The sequence below is a fragment of the Podarcis tiliguerta genome (assembly GCF_965153285.1).
Source record: "Podarcis tiliguerta genome assembly, chromosome: 1".
NCBI classification, from domain to species: domain Eukaryota; kingdom Metazoa; phylum Chordata; class Lepidosauria; order Squamata; family Lacertidae; genus Podarcis; species Podarcis tiliguerta.
The window spans coordinates 101,734,278-101,751,940 of NC_139534.1; the positions used below are offsets into that span (position 1 = coordinate 101,734,278).

The following is a 17,663-nucleotide window of genomic DNA, read 5'->3' on the forward strand; positions in this document are numbered from 1 at the left end:
GCGAGCCCGGGCGGGGCCGGCCTTTCTATGAGCTCACTTCCCAGGGCCTCCGCCCGGGAGGAGGAGCAGGAGGGTTCGGCCTGGCGCGAGCCCCGCTGCTGCCAGTCTCCCTCCGGCTGGGCTGAGGGCGGTGGGAGTATGGAGCAGGGGCTGTCCGCCATCACTCTGTATTGCGCCCCAGCCGCCGTCGCTGTCACCGCCTTCGCCATGGAGCAAGAGCAGGTGAGTCTCTTTCCCCGCCACGCCGTCTGGGGAGCCTCTTCGGCTGCGGCGGGGGAAGCCGCTCACCTGACCCAGCCTCCTCCTCCATGACACCTTCAGCCCGTCTCTCGCCATGCCTGGGTCTCCGCCCTGTCTGAGGGGAGAAGAAGGGGCAGCCCTGCCCTCCTTTGCCTGGCGCAAGGGGGTGTGTGCTGCGCCCTTCCATGCTGCAACCTTTGCCCTCCTCACAAACGGGGTCTGCTAAGGGGAGCCGTCTTATATATGTCTTATATATCTTGTCTGATATGGAGGTCGCTGCCGGGGTGCAAAGCGTTTAAAGGGGGCTCCTCCTCCTTGGAAACCACCTACCATTTCCCTCAAGGTGCAACTCGCGCATGCTTTATTTGCAGCCACAACCCGGCCTGTGGGCGCTGTGCTTTCCCCCGCAACTTATTTGTATGCTACTGCCAATTCCTCCCCATCTCCGCGCCAATCGCGCTTCTTTTTTGTAGTCCTGTGTTTCCTGGTGGTGGTGATGCTGGGTGTGGTTAGGGCCCGGTTCAGTATCGGCCAAGCCTTGGAAAGTGGAGCCCAAGAGGGGGTTTGTGGAGTTGCTTAAATACGGTCGTTCAGATGGCCTACACTTTTATAGCAGCATCGCTTGCAGGGAATGCTATCCAATCTCGGGGTACCTGTGGGCTGGAGGTGTTGCCCATCTTTTCAGAAGAAGCTGATTACGGGCAAAAACAGCAGTTCTTAAAAAGCAGATTTTTTAAATAAAAAAAAGCAGTGTCTCATCTGAACGCTTTAGGAGTGAACATGGTTCTGTCTTTTAAGCACTGGAACATCTTCATTTCATGATAACAGGATTGTGCTAAATCTCACGAAGGACAGCTAGGCTTATTTTATTGGTGAAAACACGATCTGAAAAGAATTTTTGTAGTGAAGCTGGTTAAACAGTTCATCCTTAACTTTTCACAATTCCAGGACCAATCCATTCTGTTTTACAGGGCTTCAGGATCCAGAATTCTTAGTATTTATAATGTCATCATTTGCATTTAATAAATTAACTAGTAGACTGTTTTTCACATACATATGAATAAATTCACAAATACCATTTATTCATCAAATTATTATGTGCACCATCTACCTTCTGCCTTGATATGCTTTTGTACTTCACACTTATATCAGGTGTTCTGATTTCTTCGAGCTCCTCCTGTAAGCAGATACCTGTTACAAATCAGCCTGTTTAATATTACATGGACAGGCTTTGACTTTCACCTGTGAAAACTTGGCAAAAGCAGTGACACAGTTGCCTTACATGTAAAGGATGCTCTTTACAAAAAAGTACCTTAGGAGGCTAAAGAGTTCATAGAGCTTTTGTTGTTTGTATACTTTTGGCTACAAAAACTCTGATGGATATTTAATAATATTAATACTTGTGTGGCAACTGTAAAGAAGGGACGCTCAATGTTAAATACAAATAAAGGGGAAATTTTAAACTGCCCTGATAGATTTTGTTTACATTCTTTTGCAATAGGAGTAAAGAGGCATTAATCTAATATTTACTGAAACAATTTTATGTGGGGTGTACTTTCAGCAGACTGGCTTTCTGGATCTTACTGGTCCTAGTCCAATCTCTGCTCAGTCAGGGATTGCTTGGGTAGCCTTAAGAAAATTTATTGTGTCACAACCTCACTTACTAGCTGCAAATTCAAAATAAGAATGATTTCCCTCCCAGATGTATTGTAGGGATAGATGAAAATACTCTGAAAACAAAGTGATCAGGAAATAATGGTTATTTTATATAGGCATTTAACAACATGTGGCAGTGTTTATTTATATTTATTTATGAAGCTCCTTCACATGTGTCTCAAGGCAATTTACAAGCATTCAATAGAATTCATTTATAATTAGACTTTCCTCTGCCCCCAAATATAATTGTAAAATTTATGGAAGATTATTTTGTGGGGTCTGCAAAGAAGTTGAACTTTCTATAGAGCCGTTTAACAACAACAACAACAACAACAACAACAACAACAACAACAATTACTTATACCCCATCCATCTGGCTGGGTTTCCCCAGCCACTCTGGGTGGCTCCTAACAATATTAAAAACACAATAAAACATCAGACATTAAAACTTCCCTAAAAAGGGCTGCCTTCTATCCTTCCCTTAACATGTGGGCATTTTTGCAACTGACAAGTTGCCCTCTTGTTTCAGTTGCATGCAAATGGCGATAGAGGCTTTGAGAATGTGGAACTTGGAGTCATCGGAAAAAAGAAGAAAATTCCAAGAAGGGTCATCCACTTTGCAAGTGGAGAAACCATGGAAGAATACAGCACAGATGAAGAAGAGGATGAGCAGCAGGAGAAAAAAGACCTATTGCCTTCTGTTGATCCAGTAGGTTTGTTTCTGAAATTGTTTGTTTTTCATGATGCATTATGTTACCCAAATGGAGTAATAAAATTCTGCTAACTCTTGTTTATCCTGTTCTGATAAATCTCTTTCCATAGGAAGAGGACTATTACCGTATTTTTCGTCCCATAGGACGCTCCGTCCCATAGGACGCACCTACTTTTTTGGGGGGGAAATAAAGGAAAAAAATTTTTCCCTTTATTTCCCCCCCAAAACCAGGTTGGGGAACAGTGGGATGGCGGCGCTGCGCCTCCCCGCTGTCCCCCGAGCTTGTGGGGCTGGCCGATGTCTGCCCGGCGCGAGGGCGCTCTGCTTCAGGGCGCCCCATGCGCCGGGCGGCAGGCTGCCGCCCGCAAGCCTTGCGCGCCGGGGGGAGTTCTCCCCCGGCGCGCAAGGCTTGCTGACACTTGCGCGGAGCACGGGGCGTCCTCCGAAGGGCGCCCCGTGTTCCGCGCTGCAGGCTGCCGCCCGCAAGCCTTGCGCGCGGGGGGGGAGTTCTCCCCCGGCGCGCAAGGCTTGCTGACGCTTGCGCGGAGCACGGGGCGTCCTCCGAAGGGCGCCCCGTGTTCCGCGCTGCAGGCTGCCGCCCGCAAGCCTTGCGCGCGGGGGGGAGTTCTCCCCCGGCGCGCAAGGCTTGCTGACGCTTGCGCGGAGCACGGGGCGTCCTCCGAAGGGCGCCCCGTGCTCCGCGCTGCAGGCTGCCGCCCGCAAGCCTTGCGCGCCCAGGGGAACTCCCCCCAGGTGCGCAAGGCTTGCGGATAGCTTCCTGGAGCCTGGAGAGCAAGAGGTGTCGGTGCGCACCGACGCCTCTCACTCTCCAGGCTTCCGCGAAAACCTGCATTCGCCCCATAGGACGCACACACATTTCCCCTTCATTTTTGGAGGGGAAAAAGTGCGTCTTATAGGGCGAAAAATACGGTAAATTGTCATAATGTGGTGTCTTTTTAAAAATATAGGCAGCAATCATTTTGTGTGGGAGTTCCATTCCTAGCCCCCACATGTGTTGGTGTAGCGTGCATAAGCTTGTCCCGGCCTGTTATGCCCTGTTCTGCGCCTATTCTGCCCCACCCCTGTTCTGCCCTCTACTGGGTGCAAAAGGACCTGTGTGTTGGCAGTTGCGCGTCAATTGGATGCATGCAAAATGGTCTGTATACCGTTTCAGATCTTTATCAGTGGTGGACCTTGGGGCCTCAAATTTCAGCAATGCCCTGTGTGATGCCAAGATTTGGCGCCCCTGCCTCTTACACTGCATTCTAAATAATAACTGCAGTGTTGTTGTCCCCCGTCCTCCGCTTTGTGTCCAGTGAGACTGAATTGGTCACAGTCCCTAAATCTGCCTCTGTCTCAGTTGGCCAATGAACTTGCAATATGGCGTTAGACAACCTGAACTATTTTATCCACAACCCTCCACCCCACCCACATCTGAAAGGGAATGAATAAGGGAATGAATCTGACCTTCTTTGCACAGTTCGTACCTTGGATCCTGAACGCCTTGGTACTCGGACGTTTGGCTCCCGAACACCACAAACCTGGAAGTGAGTGTTCTGGTTTGCGAACTTTCTTTGGAACCCTAAGGTCTGACGGGGCTTCCACAGCCAATCGGAAGCCGTGCTTTGGTTTCCGAATGTTTTGAAAGTCGAATAGACTTCCAGAATGGATTCCGTTCGACTTCCAAGATACGACTGTACTGAGATAATGACTTGGATGCAGAGTAGCACAAATGAAACTCTGCTTATATAATGGAGTTTTCCCTCCCTCCCTCCCTCTCCCATACACCAAAAAGCAGTTCCTTAGTGTTGGGAACATTCTTGAAAAGTGAAGAATGGGCATTGGAGAGACTGCAGTGGGAGAGGTGAGTTAATAAAAATTGGGTAGAAGCAAGTGGAAACTCAGAATGGAAACCAATACTTTGAACATTTGAGTGTGCTGTAGAAGTTCATGTGTTTATTTAAACAAGACGAACCCAGGTTTCTGTTTGTATCCTGAGGGGTGTTAAGTGTTCTGTTTGGCATGTCAGTTTTGTTTAATCAACCCTCTTCTGCATTTGTGGTGGTGATGGATGGCTGAGACAGGGGTAGGGAACATCTGGCCTCCCAATGTTGTTGAACTGCAACTCCCATCAACCTCCTGGCACTGATAGAAGTTGCAGTTCAACAGCATCTGGAGGGCTACAGGTTCCTTGTGCTAGTGATTATTCCATAAAAGCATACCAGAGAATACATGTGCAGAATAAAGGATGCTTTCTTTTTTCAGCAACGTATTGGCCTAAATATACTATGTTGTATATTCAGCACAGTGCCATCATATCCTTTTTGGTTTTGTTTGGCCCTCCCAGAGCTGAAATTTTTATACAAACAGACACTAAAATGTTCAACTGCTTCTGTAAGGATTCTTGAATGTTGCAATATATTTAGGGGCAAAGTGCTGTTTGAAATAAACATGCAACTAGGTCAACATCATCAGTACAATTCAGGTTTGTTCCTTTGTGTTTACTCAGTTTCTAGAAGGAAATATTTTACTGAACGCGATGAATTTTACATCAGACATGCCCTGTTACCAGGCCAAGATCTGGCATCCTGAATAGCAATTCTGTCTCTGAACAGAGAGAGGTACTATTGACTTGCATTGTGTTGCAAAGAAGGCAGAGAGAGAAAGATGCTGGAGTGCAGAATGCAAGTGTGTCCAAAGCATAGTGGAATAGAATCTGCGAAAAACAATCCGTCCTTTTTACAGCTTCATAGTACACTTCATAAGCCTTCTTTGTGTGACATTTTATTATACAAATTTAAAATGAAATGACTGTAGAACCATCTTCTGCTGCATAACTTGCTTTCCTTATAGTATTATTTGATAGGATAAATGTTTTTATTTATTTATTTATTTATTTGTATACTGGCCTTCATTCTAGAGTTGCAGAGCAATATACAAAATAAAGCAACAGTAAATTAAAATCATAAATACATCAATACACAGTAGAAAACATTAATTTAAAATATAACACTTGAAGCTTGGCACTAAAAACCAGCAAATGTTAGGACAAATAAATAGGTCTTCAGCAAGTGCCGAAACATCATATTGTGGTACAGCTGAGAAAGGATTGCTGTCACCTGTGGCATATTATGTGAGCCCCAGCAATATAAATGAGGCAGAGAAAAAGAATATCGCCAGCTGAGCTCTGGTGCCTTGGCAAAAATGCTGTAGGATTTCTATACAGACAAATAAATGGTCTGTTTTCTGACAGTCCCATGTTGATAGCTTATTATTTCAGTTGTATAAAAAGGGTACATTTACAAAGACTAGCATCCGCTCATTAAATTTGCCTTGGTGAACTGACATATTAGGACTTTTAATGGAAACACAGCATCCTTAAAAAATGGAACTTGGCTGGTGTTGGCTTCTTTACGAGTAAACGCAGAACCTAAAATAAAATGGTTTACTTCTGGTCTGAAACCGTAGCTTTAATAATACAGACTTATTTCAAAGTCTGCACTTAAAAATCAGAAGTACGTATTCACCTACCTCTGTTTATGACTTAATGCAACTATTAAATTTTGTGTGACTTTCAGGCAAAAAAATCTACATAGGTAGCTAAAAAGAATAATAGCAAATGAATCTGTGTAGAAGTTCATAACATGGGGGTGGGGTGGGTGTTTACAGCCAGTGAACTCTTGTTTCACCAGAATGGGCCAGAGAATACAAATGTGCATTTTTCTTCCTTCAGAGATACCTTGGTTTTTGCAAATGAGCATTGAGAAGATTGAATAACAAGTCTGTTAACGTTTGTTCATGCCTTTTTCTGTAGACCCCTCATAAGCACCAGTTTGCTTCTAAGGGTCCTGAGTATTTACAATTGCTGTAAGAAGTAGTTGGAGCTTCCACTCACACATTAGGATTTTCCCTTTCCTGAAAAGCCCTGCCAGAAAGCTTGTGGGAGGGGGGCCCTTGGACAGCCTTCCTGCAGGGTAAATAGTTGCAGTTGTAAAAGAAATTCAGAAAGCCTGTATGAAAGCGCTTTGGCATACATGCAGGGCTCTTAAGATTCTGAACCCATCATTTAAGAACTTGATCAATACCCAGAATAGATTAAAGTGTTTGTATTTAATTATCAGTTTCTTCAGGTAAGCTTTGAACTAGCCAATCTTTGTGTCAACATAGCTTTAGTTTTGAAACATACCAAGAAGAAAAGGTTTATGTTTTACGCTGCATTTTTATTTACAACAGGATAACTATAGCTTTACTTCCTTGCATTGTTAATGCATATCAGATATATATCAAGATTTCATTTTTGTAAACTTTCTGGTGTGGCAAATTCTGCATTTGCAATGGCAAATTGGCTCCCGAATGCTATTACCATCTTACATATCTTACATATTGTATCTGCAGAATTGGGGAGGTGAGAGCCTTTTGCTTTGCAGGCAAAAGGTTCCAGGTTCAATTGCTAGCATGTGCAGGTTGTTGGCATCCATCTGTTTTGGGAGACAATGGAAGAGTGTGCCATTGGGGGATGAGCAAACTGTTAGAGAATTAGAGCGCCTGCTGTGGCTAGAGAAACCAATATGGGAGAGAAATGTTTTACTGCAGGTGGGGCAAATGAAGGTGTCTGGTTTTGCTGCTACACATGCACCACTGTGTTTCCATCAGACAATATTGGGATAGAGGGACAAATTATCTGACTTGGTTTAATGAAGCTTTCTATATTTCTACATTTATGCATATATTCAGAAGCACCAGGATATAAGTAATATGATTTTCTATCTGATTGGATAAGCTATAATTTCTGCATGTGAACATTGGGAAAAGAAGGCATTGTGTCTTATTGCCAAGCAAATCTGTTCAGGGTGGGTATTCTACCATTAGGTGCCACTACAAAAAAGACCCTGTTCTTGGCAGTTTAGCAACCGAAATTCATATCCGTGATACACAATTTAAAATAGAGGAAGGTATGCTGAAGAGATGAGGGCAGTGTGTTTTCAGGTCAATTTTCTTGCTTTCCCCCCTTCCATTGGTGGTGTTGCTCTTGTTATACCCGTCAAGCAATAAAGACATTCAGTGTTACATTCATCAGTAGCCTTAGGCAAGTGGAAACACTTCTGCTCACGCATGGCTGGACAACTGAATCCCACCAATTCTCCTTACACACTGCAGCCCATCACTCCCTCTGGCAAGCTGCTCCTGAGGGTTGGGAACAGTATGGGAACTGTTGCAGAGGGCTGTACTATGAAGAGGGGTCAATGAAAATTGGATGCCCTGCTTGTACAAGCAGAGTACTTCCAGTTGCCTAATACCACCATTGGATACAACTTATGCGAGACACATGAAATAAATTAAAAGTCTTTCAGATGCGTAACATAAATGATCTTAACCTTTATTTATTGCAGGCAACACTAACTTGGGGGCCCTATTTGTGGTTTCATATGCTAAGAGTAGCCACATCAACACTATCAGGTATGTATGTATTCTCTGTCTACAGAAACAAAGTAAGTTATAATGAAGTGCCAAGTGGTATGAGACTGAAAGGACAGGCATGAAATGAAGCCATGAAAGTGATAGTTACTGATATGCAAAAACCCAAATCATTCCTTAACCTGCAGAAGGAAGTCTAGTGAAGTGATGAAAGCTCCCATTTACTTGGTTTATCCAGTGTTTTCTTAAAAGTTTAAAAGGAGGTACTGAATACTATTTTTCCTCACAGAAGTATGTCTAGGGCTGCATATTTCAGAGCCTACACTTCACTATAGTCTGGCATGAGTGGGTGGTATATCGCGCTGAAAAAATATATTACAGTGAAACCCAGTCTTCATTTTCTACACATGCCCTCTGTTCTGCTTTATAAGTTGATTAAAAGATGCAGCACGAGGGTACAAAATTAGACAACCATTTATTGCAATGAATGTTATGACCTCCTTTCTTGTTGACTGTTCCCCTTGGCTTGACTGTTCCACTTTCCCATTTCAGTTTATTCCATCATTTTAAGAAGTCAACGGGGGGGGGGGGGTCTCAGGTGGGAATTGGACAGATTGGGGAGGTTGTGGTAATTTTTAAAAAATATATAAAAAGTCACAAGAGAAGTATTGCACACATTGACCCACCAGGTTATTATGTGAAGACGTGTGTGTAATTTGTAGACAGACTTAGGATGATGAAAAGCGTTTAGTAAAAGGGCAAGTTTGTGGTAGTTTCCCCTGCCCTTTTTCGGGTTGTGTGTGTACACCCGCTCATCCAGCATTTGATGCCTGCAAGCTGTACATGCTCTGAGCTGAACAATTGTGGCTTCTTCACTTGACTGTAGAGCAGATAAGTATAAGGAGGAAGTTGGGAAGAGCCCAGTGACCCATTGTGCAGCGACAACACATCTTGCCATCTTTTGTTTTATACATATAGTTTTCCATTGAAACACCTATGGGCCTGGTGTTTCACTAAAAGGGGAGTTGGAATATCCTTATTCAGGTACATTTGAAGAAAATTTAAACATACAGCAATCTCTTTTAGTGGGTATTTTCATGAAAATCCCAAACAACCTTCACTCTGTACGGTTTTAGGTGTAAAGGGTGTAGTCTTTTATTATCTGATCTGTGCTGTCACTTTTTATTTGGTTTCATTTCCATAGTTTGTGTGGTTCATGTTTTGGCTTGTGCAAGTAGACACAAAAACTAAGGAAGTAGAATAATGGGGGGAAACCCCTTCCTGCTGCTTTGTGAATGTTTCATGTTTTTATACTGTTGTAAACTGCTGTGATATATTTTTATGATACAGTGGTATGTAATCATTTCTTTAAATAACTAAATGTAAGATGGTGCAAAATGCTAATGGGAAACTGCTCACAAGTTTGCTTGGTAAGGCTGCAACATTCATAAATGTGTTTTATTTATTCAGTGTGTGACTTCCTTGGTGAAAAGATTGCCTCTGTTTTGGGAATCAGTACGCCAAAATACCAGTATGCCATAGATGAATACTACAGAATGAAGAAGGAGGTGTGTGCCTTTTTGTACCCCTTTAACAGTGTAGGAATTACAAACAAATTTACTAAAATGTACTGCATAATAGTCTGGTTTCTTAATATAAAATGGTTTAAAGATGCCATATTTCAGTTCTCTAAAAATCTATCAATGTGAACACATTTTCTTCTGTATTAACTTGTTTTCACTCTCCCCTTTAAGTCCATTTGTCAGGACATTTTTTAATGGGAAACTTAAGAGTACATCCCAGATGCAGTCTCTTCAGGAAAACATGTTTGGTTGTATGTACTTTTCAAATAGTCTTTAACCTACATTGGCCTAATATTATACAAAATAGTTTGCTACAACAGAAGGAAGGAATTATGTACATGGTGAGGGGTCTCAATTAAAACTGAGAAACCACTACCATACATCTGTTTTATAATTCAACTGACATTCTAATTTGTATTAGGTTTTTTTTCTTTATAAGAGTAAGTTAAGGGTGTTCCCTTTAATTTACATTGTAAGTAGAAGATATGCTTGTTTGTATTTCAGAAGGTAAATGCTTCAGGAAGAACTGGTTCCTAAAGTTGCAAATCCCAGACACTCAACTTCTGTTCAGAGGCTACTTTGATAGTTTTACTACCATATGCCAGACATGGAAAAATCATTTGATGAGAGGCTTCTATATTTAATGCTGATCTGTAGGAAATGAACTTGGTTTCAAAACAGTATTGCCATTCTTTCTGTTGAGAAGCATGCAGATTGCATTAATGTTTTCTAATGTTAAGTTGACCTTTCCTGTTGGATGGGTACTTAAGAGCTTTGCAATAGTAATGTGCTGCAGTAGCAGCAACAACGTGGCAGCAATAAACGATTTTGGTACACATGAATATGCTCAGGATATATGAATTAATGGAGTCCTGCTGGTTTTACAACATGTGAGGTTTGTTTTTTTAGGAAGAGGAAGAGGAGGAAGAGAATAAGATGTCAGAAGAAGCAGAAAGGAGGTTTCAAGAGCAGCAGAACCAGAGTCAAGAGGGGACTGCTGTCCATACAGCTCAGCCAGAGGCTACAACCTGTAGTACATTTGTAAATCTCAACTTTGAAACAGAAGGAGATCGTCCGCTTGTTGTGGAAAGCAAACAAGATATTACTCCAGTGTCTGCTTAGAACAAGAACGTTGCATTAGAATTCTTTGGGTAGCATCCAATGGTGTCTGGTTGTCGCTGGAACGGACTTCTGGTCATGCAGTAGGGTTTCTGCAGCCTCCCCTCCCCTCTGCGCTCCTGAAATCTGCTTTGAATGGCTGTAGTGGGGAGGAGAGGCAGGAGAGGCCCTGCTGCTTGAGCAGAAGTCTGCTTGTGTGACATTGGTTCTCACACCCCGTTTCTTAATTGTCAAATGTTTGTAGGCTCTGTTATGCATGTTCAGTGGAATGTAACTTATTTCAAAGTATGGTCAGAGATACTTAACGTCTCTCCAGCCAACATCTGTCTAATAAAGGCTAAGACATTTTGCTTAACCTATTGGATTATGAAATGCAAATAACTGGTCCTGTGATCTATCTATGCAGAACAAGTGAAATGTCTTTCCTGAACATCTGGTGCCTTGTTGACAGTTGTGGACTGATCACTGTGCTTTTTTGTTTTAAGGTCATTTTGCATTTATAATGTTACTTACTGAAACCTAGGTGAAAGTTTAGACTAATGGCAACTAATTCACAAGGCATCTTTGTGACTTAGTTTAATTTATTGTCATTGTTGTGTGCGTGTGTGTGTGTGTCCAGTCATATAGTTTAAAATAAGGTGACTTTGATTAATGCTTGGTTAAAAAAAAACACTGTATAAAAGAACTTGTCTGAAAACTCTATCTCATAAAGGACTGTCCTGTTAAGGGGTCCCTAAAGCATGTTCTCATTGCTTAGTTGGAAGAGTAAGAGTAATATACAGAATAAGTTCACATTGTAATCTCTGACTTTATTATGTGTGTTGGGAAGGATAGTCTGGATAGGAGATGGTATGCTGATAAAATGATGGCTCTAAATATTGGGTGTAGTAAAAAACAAAAGTAGTGAAGTATGCGAAATTATTTTGCATACGCTTGCAGTGTTTTTTCATTCTGAGTTCAACAGACACTGTTTCAGCGATAGAACTTGATTTTTATATTTAAAATATTTGAAAATAAGTTTGAGAACTGCCTACTGCATGTCAGCAAGGGTGGGTTTTCTATCTAGAAAGGATCTTGTCAGCACCCTGACCAAGGACTACTGACAATTTAACTTACATAATGAACCTTTTTGTGAGGACAATCCACACTAATTCTCACAAAATTCTGCAGCACAAAACTTTGCAGATATAGGACAGGATCCAGATGTCTGTGGCTATGTGGCACAAAGAGATGCATGCAGAAAGCAGTACACCATGCAAAACAAACAAAACCTTTTTTGGCTGTTGTTACACACTTCAATAGTTTTTTTCCACTGTTTTGAGTCACTTTCTTAAACGCTTGCTGTGCACCTGTATAAAATAGCCAGGAGTCAGGAAGAAACTGTGGATTACAAATTCATGTAGTATGGAAATAGGAAAAGTGCCACAGCAGCAGCCAGAAAAACTGCAGAGATATAGAACCACCTCATGGATCATGCCCTTTCCTTCACTGTCACTATCAGGCATGTGGGAAGGAGGAAGTGTTTAAGTCTTGTCTGCCACACTATTTTTTTTATGGGAAGCTCTTCTTGAGAATGTCAGAACAGCTTTAACTAAACGGCACATCACAACCTTCTGGGTTTTTTTAAAAAAATAATCTTAAAGGGAACATCCATTTTGATTTAAGATTCATTCAGATTCCAAATGCCGATAGTAAACTATGTGAAGCCTATATTAAGCATCTATTCAGGGCATCACAATAAATTATTAAGCCTTTTGAGTGCCCAGCTGTATAATTACTTTTTGCCAAAAATGTTATTGCTTTATATAATAGGAAGGGCTTATTGTCATGAGGTTCTTCTATCATTGTGCCTTACCTTTACTATTTCTTTCAGTATATGCAAACGGTATGAAAGTGGGTACTTTTTCTTGTAAATGCATTAAATTTTATATTTAATATAATTTTAAATCAGTTGGGTTCAGAGTTGTTATTATAGGACTAGCAAACCTTTGCTATGAATGCAGCAGGCACAGGTGCCATTAAAATACCCAGTAGTAGGTCCTGGGATTCTAGTAAGCCTATACATTTACCCTACTAAGCCTATAATCGTGTATCTACTTAGAAGTAAGTTCCACAGAAGTTACTCCTGGATAAGGCCTTGGAGGGCTGCATGCAATTAAGACATCAGAGGTATATTTTGACAGGATAGTCACATGTTTTGAGAAACACCCATGACTTTTGAAGCCCTGTATTTGAACAATTAACACCACCATGAGCATTTACACTAACTGCTTGTTATAGTAGATGAAGGTTTGTGATGCTGTTTTAGTAGGAGGTTTCACTATTATCCATTTGACAGGTATTTACTTCCATAGTAGTTTTAAAAGAATTGAGCTGCACTTTTGTAACTACAGTTCTACATATCTGATATTTCAGATATAAATGACCCAGAGATTTGTTTCTTTCTTGCACATGATTTGTTTTTGCAATGCCAATGCACCCAGTACAAAACCAAAAAGAGTATTCAAGACCAAATTATACCAACAGGTATAATTTGTCTAAACTGGAAGGTGGCTTGTAGGTTTAGGAATAATTTCAATAAACTTAATTTACCAGAAAAGTCTGTAAACGTTTAATTACATTTTCAACAAACAGCAGTACTCTTTTCCCTTTTTGCTTCAGAGAAGTTCCATCTCACAAGCCTTATACAAAACTTGTCCATCTGGAGCTACATGGAAGCTTCATTTATTTGGGTAATGAATACATTATTCAGCTTTAAATGGTCACTGTATCAGTTGGGCAGATCTCCATGGATACAGTCTATTCCTGTTAAATCATGTATCATCAAGATCTGTTGTGTTGTCATTGTCACTTGCTACAAGAACCTCTCTGTTCTCATAGGTCCAGAAGCCATTAAGATCAATTAAAATGCTAGTGACAGTGTCGCCTTGACTACTGTTGATTAAGTCCTGAAGAGAGATTTTGTAAGGATCCTTGGGCTTCACCATGTCAAAGATTTCATCCTAGAAAAAGCAACCAAAAATTAACAGTTTCTTTAATGGAAGTCGAATAGGATAAAAATGTTTGTGCACCAGTACCAGGACTTTTTTTAAAAAATCAAAATAATTTCACTTTCCCCTCATGCTTTGGTGTTCAGTTCTAGTAGTAAAGCACATCCTGGCTGAAAAGGAGTGTAAACTGATGTGTTTATACTTGCTTTCAAAATACAGTCACAGTTAATTCCTCTAGTAAAGTTCTTTATTGGAGTGCTGCTCCCACATTGTTTGAGTTAATTACGGAGCGGATAAGAATGAGACCTGTTTTGTCTTAGCAGCCAGCATAAGCAGCAGTGGTCATCAGATCCCGTAAATGCATTTTGGAGGGGATGGCAGTGATCTAGATTAAATTTAGAATCTATACACTAACCCGGGGTCAGCAAACTTTTTCAGGAGGGGGCCGATCCACTGTCCCTCAGAACCTTGTGAGGGGCCGGACACCCCTCCTGAAAGGACCGCCCCCCCCGCCACTCACGCCGCCTTATCTTCAGCAGCGTCGTTGTCATCCTCTGCCTCAGCCAGGGGTCCGTGGGGTGCAGAGCCCATGCTGCTGCCACCACTTCCTCCCACTCGGCTCTTGACTATACACGGCTGCCTAAGCGGGAGGGAAGGGGCGTTGCCCAGAGGCGTCCACAGCTTTGGATTGGCTGCAGGAGCTTCCTGTAGCCAACCCGAAACTGCACCAGTGTCGCCGCCCGCCCAGAGGCGTCTGCGGCTTCAGATTGGTGGCAGGAGTTTCCAGCGTTGGATTGGTGGCCACACCAGTGTTGTGGAAGTCAGTCCCCACGCAGCGAGGCCTCCGTGCCATACTGGTTTAGCGCAAGGACTGACCGAGCGGGTGGCAGGGTCTGCAAGGTTCGCGGGCCGGATTAATGAGCCTAGTGGGCCGCATCCGGCTGGCGGGGCTTAGTTTGCCGACCCCTGCACTAACCTAAGGGCAGGTGTACAGCTATATTTATTTGCTCCATGTGACAGCTGTCTCCCAAGTGTTGATCTTTTTCAACAGTGGGTCTCGCATAGGATAGGTGATTTTTGCTGACGCCATGATAAGACTTCCTTACCTACTTGCAGTAAAAAGCTTGCCTCACAAATCAATTCATGTTTTCCAACTGACACAACGTAACACACACAATACAGCCACCAAGTGCATGCCACTTTAAACTGTCCAAGGTGGCAAGCCATTTGCCTGCAAATAGCAAAAGGATCTATGGTGGCATGACAAAAGAGTTCTGGTTAACCAGCTTACAAGTACAGGTTTTACCCCTTAGTGACTGTTGGGGGCACCAGCTATTGTTTCCTCCACTAGTGCTGCTATTTATAGCCTCGTTCATTAGGTGATGAGAATGAGGCATGCGTCAGTTCTCCCATTCAACTTTCAAGATGGATTCAGAAATCAAAGTAGCAAAATGAAAGTATCCTCTAAAAACCCCCAATTAACATTACATGGATAATATGTGAAATATTGGCCTGTCAACATTTTTTAGGCAAGAGGCCTTCCAGGCCTGTTACTTTATACCGCAGAATTATCTCCCTGAAGCTTCTGTTTGCCTATAGGCTAGATATATAGAATATTACTGTTTTTTCCAAAAACATTCAAAAATATAATGTACCAAATTCGATACTATTAAGACATTAACTATGGAATCAACATTCTACCACACTACTGCCCCTAGTACATATAAACATATATTCTCTCTCATTTCAGAAAGTCAGGTCTTTGTCATACTACTGCATACAAATAAATTTTGAAAGAAATCTAACCTTGACATCTTGAAAAGAAACTGGTTCTTGCCCATGAATTTTCATCTGTTCTTGAATAGCCTATGGCAACAGCACAAAGAGGTGTAACATATGTTCAGAAAACAAAACAGCATGTTTTCAAATCCAAGAGGGTGAATAAGTGAATAAGCTGTGTTACATGGATAAATTACTATTCATACATATAATTTAGCCCTGTCTCCCCAGAATGGTAGAAGTATTCCAGGGTCTCAGGTAGAGGTCTTGTTCAGTTCCTGCTACCAAATAGCCTTTGATGGCAGGTCCTGGGATTGAACCAGAGACCTTAAACATTCAAAGTATATGCTTCCACTGAGCCTTATAAGAATCTTGTCCTTTATCATCTGTTTGGCAAGGTATGCTGCCTGTGTTCATTCCCCTTCCGTGAAGCGGAGGCAGGGACTGAAATCTGTCCTTTTCTCTGCAGATCTATCAAAGCAGAAAGCGCTGACCACCTGTTCAATCTATGTGCAACAATTCCCAACTTCTAGCCCACTTTGAAGAAAAGTATTAGAACTGAAGCAAGCAGCAGGCCTATTGTTAAAATAGGCTTTTAGCCTCAAACTTTGAGACTAACTATAAAGTGTACACTGGAAGAAGAAATAATTGAAAGATGAAGGGCCAATTGATGTTTGTTATAGAAGAATTAATCTGTTTCATGCTGCTAAAAGAACACAGCTCTGGATGTATTTTAAACCTGCAGAGCATTTATTGTAAAAGCTTTGAAAGTGTTCCAGATTTTCTTTCTCTAAACCTTTAGTTGAATTATCCTACTCCTGAGTCATTAGCAGCAAAATACTTTGGTTGAGTAGGCACAGAATTGGAGGTGATCAATATTAAGGGGGTTAGCTTTTACAAACAAGACTGAATTGCTCTGATTGCTTTAATCTGAATGAAATATATACTTGTGTGGGATGACAGTGGAGTCACTATTTTATCTTCAAAATTCACAAAAGGACATGCCCTACAAAAAAAAGGATTAAACCTGAAAGCCATTTTAGCACCTGTAAAAAGGAGATTTAAATTTAACAAACATTTCTACTAGATCATGTGGAAGCTAAAATTGTATCTCTAGTGGTGCAACATCCTAAGACTTAATATTAGCATCAGCAGATCTGTGAGACTGCTGATTCAGTGATCCTCTAAGAAGTACTTATTTGCTGGAAATAGTATAGTCACGGTTAGTTCATAAAGGTGTGTTTTTATAACAGGATCATCTGAGTGAGTTCCAGTCAATGAGAAAATGTAAGTTTAGAAAGAGCCTGCTAAAACATGCAGGCTATTGTATGAAAGCTGTCCTCTGATTATATAGGAACCACAGCTTATCCATTATTACTGGTAGACAGAATATATTAACAACCCATAGAAGTTAGCCATTAGAGGTCATCAAAGACTATTACCTTAAAAAGAAGAGTTGTACGGAAAAGGCAAAACCTGGTATTTAATTAAAATCACAGTGGTGTATTTTCTTTATGTAAGATGTGCTCTGAAAAGCCATTCTGAATTATTTCCCTTTCTTAATGTGAAGTTTTAAACATTTATATATTTCTTTAAAGTTGACAAAAACCTCACCTCAAACACTGGTAGTTTAAAGCAATTGCCTGCTGATCTCTAGGTAGAGGCACAAAGGCTGTAACAACACATGTACAAAAAAATGACCTACCTCTACAAAAAGGGACTTACCCTAAAGAAATAATTAAGGGAAAAGACATTCAGGTATCCTTTGTTCTCTATATCAAGCAGCTTGAAAATATACTGCAGAGCTGCAGGTTCCTTTCTGTTTTCTAATGCAAGTACAAAGTCCAGGTACGTCTTATAGTCCTAAAAGCAGATGCAATCATGTTTATTATAGTCCACTTTCTAAATTGATTTTGCAAGCAGAACATAATTGGTGGCTATTTCCTTGTAGGGGAGCAGTTAGTTTTCATTGAAAGACAGCATGACTCAGAAAATGGCTGCTGAGAAAAAAAGGGTGTGCAGAAAATACATGCCTTTTTATTGGATAGGCAACATACCCATAGATTTCTATCAGAACTACTCGTGAAGTTGTCTCTTAGTCTGAACTAAACAAACCATGAACATTTGAACAATAGCCTGTCACAGTCTTCTAATGGCCAACCATTGTTC

The 17,663-nt window shown here is 41.5% G+C and overlaps 2 protein-coding genes across 3 annotated transcripts in view; one reads left to right on the top strand and one right to left on the bottom strand.

The window, feature by feature from the left end:
- On the top strand, positions 1–13,324 carry FAM177A1 (family with sequence similarity 177 member A1). The gene is made up of 5 exons (XM_083453434.1): positions 1–222; positions 2,426–2,605; positions 7,999–8,065; positions 9,494–9,591; positions 10,516–13,324. The coding sequence occupies exons 1-5, from the start codon at positions 28–30 to the stop codon at positions 10,726–10,728; spliced, it is 753 nt and encodes a 250-aa protein (XP_083309560.1). The 5' UTR covers positions 1–27; the 3' UTR covers positions 10,729–13,324.
- PPP2R3C (protein phosphatase 2 regulatory subunit B''gamma) overlaps positions 13,313–17,663 on the bottom strand; it is a 25,185-nt gene continuing 20,834 nt past the window's right edge. For both annotated transcript variants that reach the window (XM_083452741.1, XM_083452742.1), the window contains exons 11-13: positions 17,220–17,357; positions 15,522–15,581; positions 13,313–13,727 (exon numbers count right to left, since the gene is read on the bottom strand). In XM_083452741.1, the coding sequence (XP_083308867.1) occupies positions 13,539–13,727; positions 15,522–15,581; positions 17,220–17,357 (387 nt within the window). In that variant the 3' untranslated portion in view covers positions 13,313–13,538. The remainder of the gene's footprint in view (positions 13,728–15,521; positions 15,582–17,219; positions 17,358–17,663) is intronic.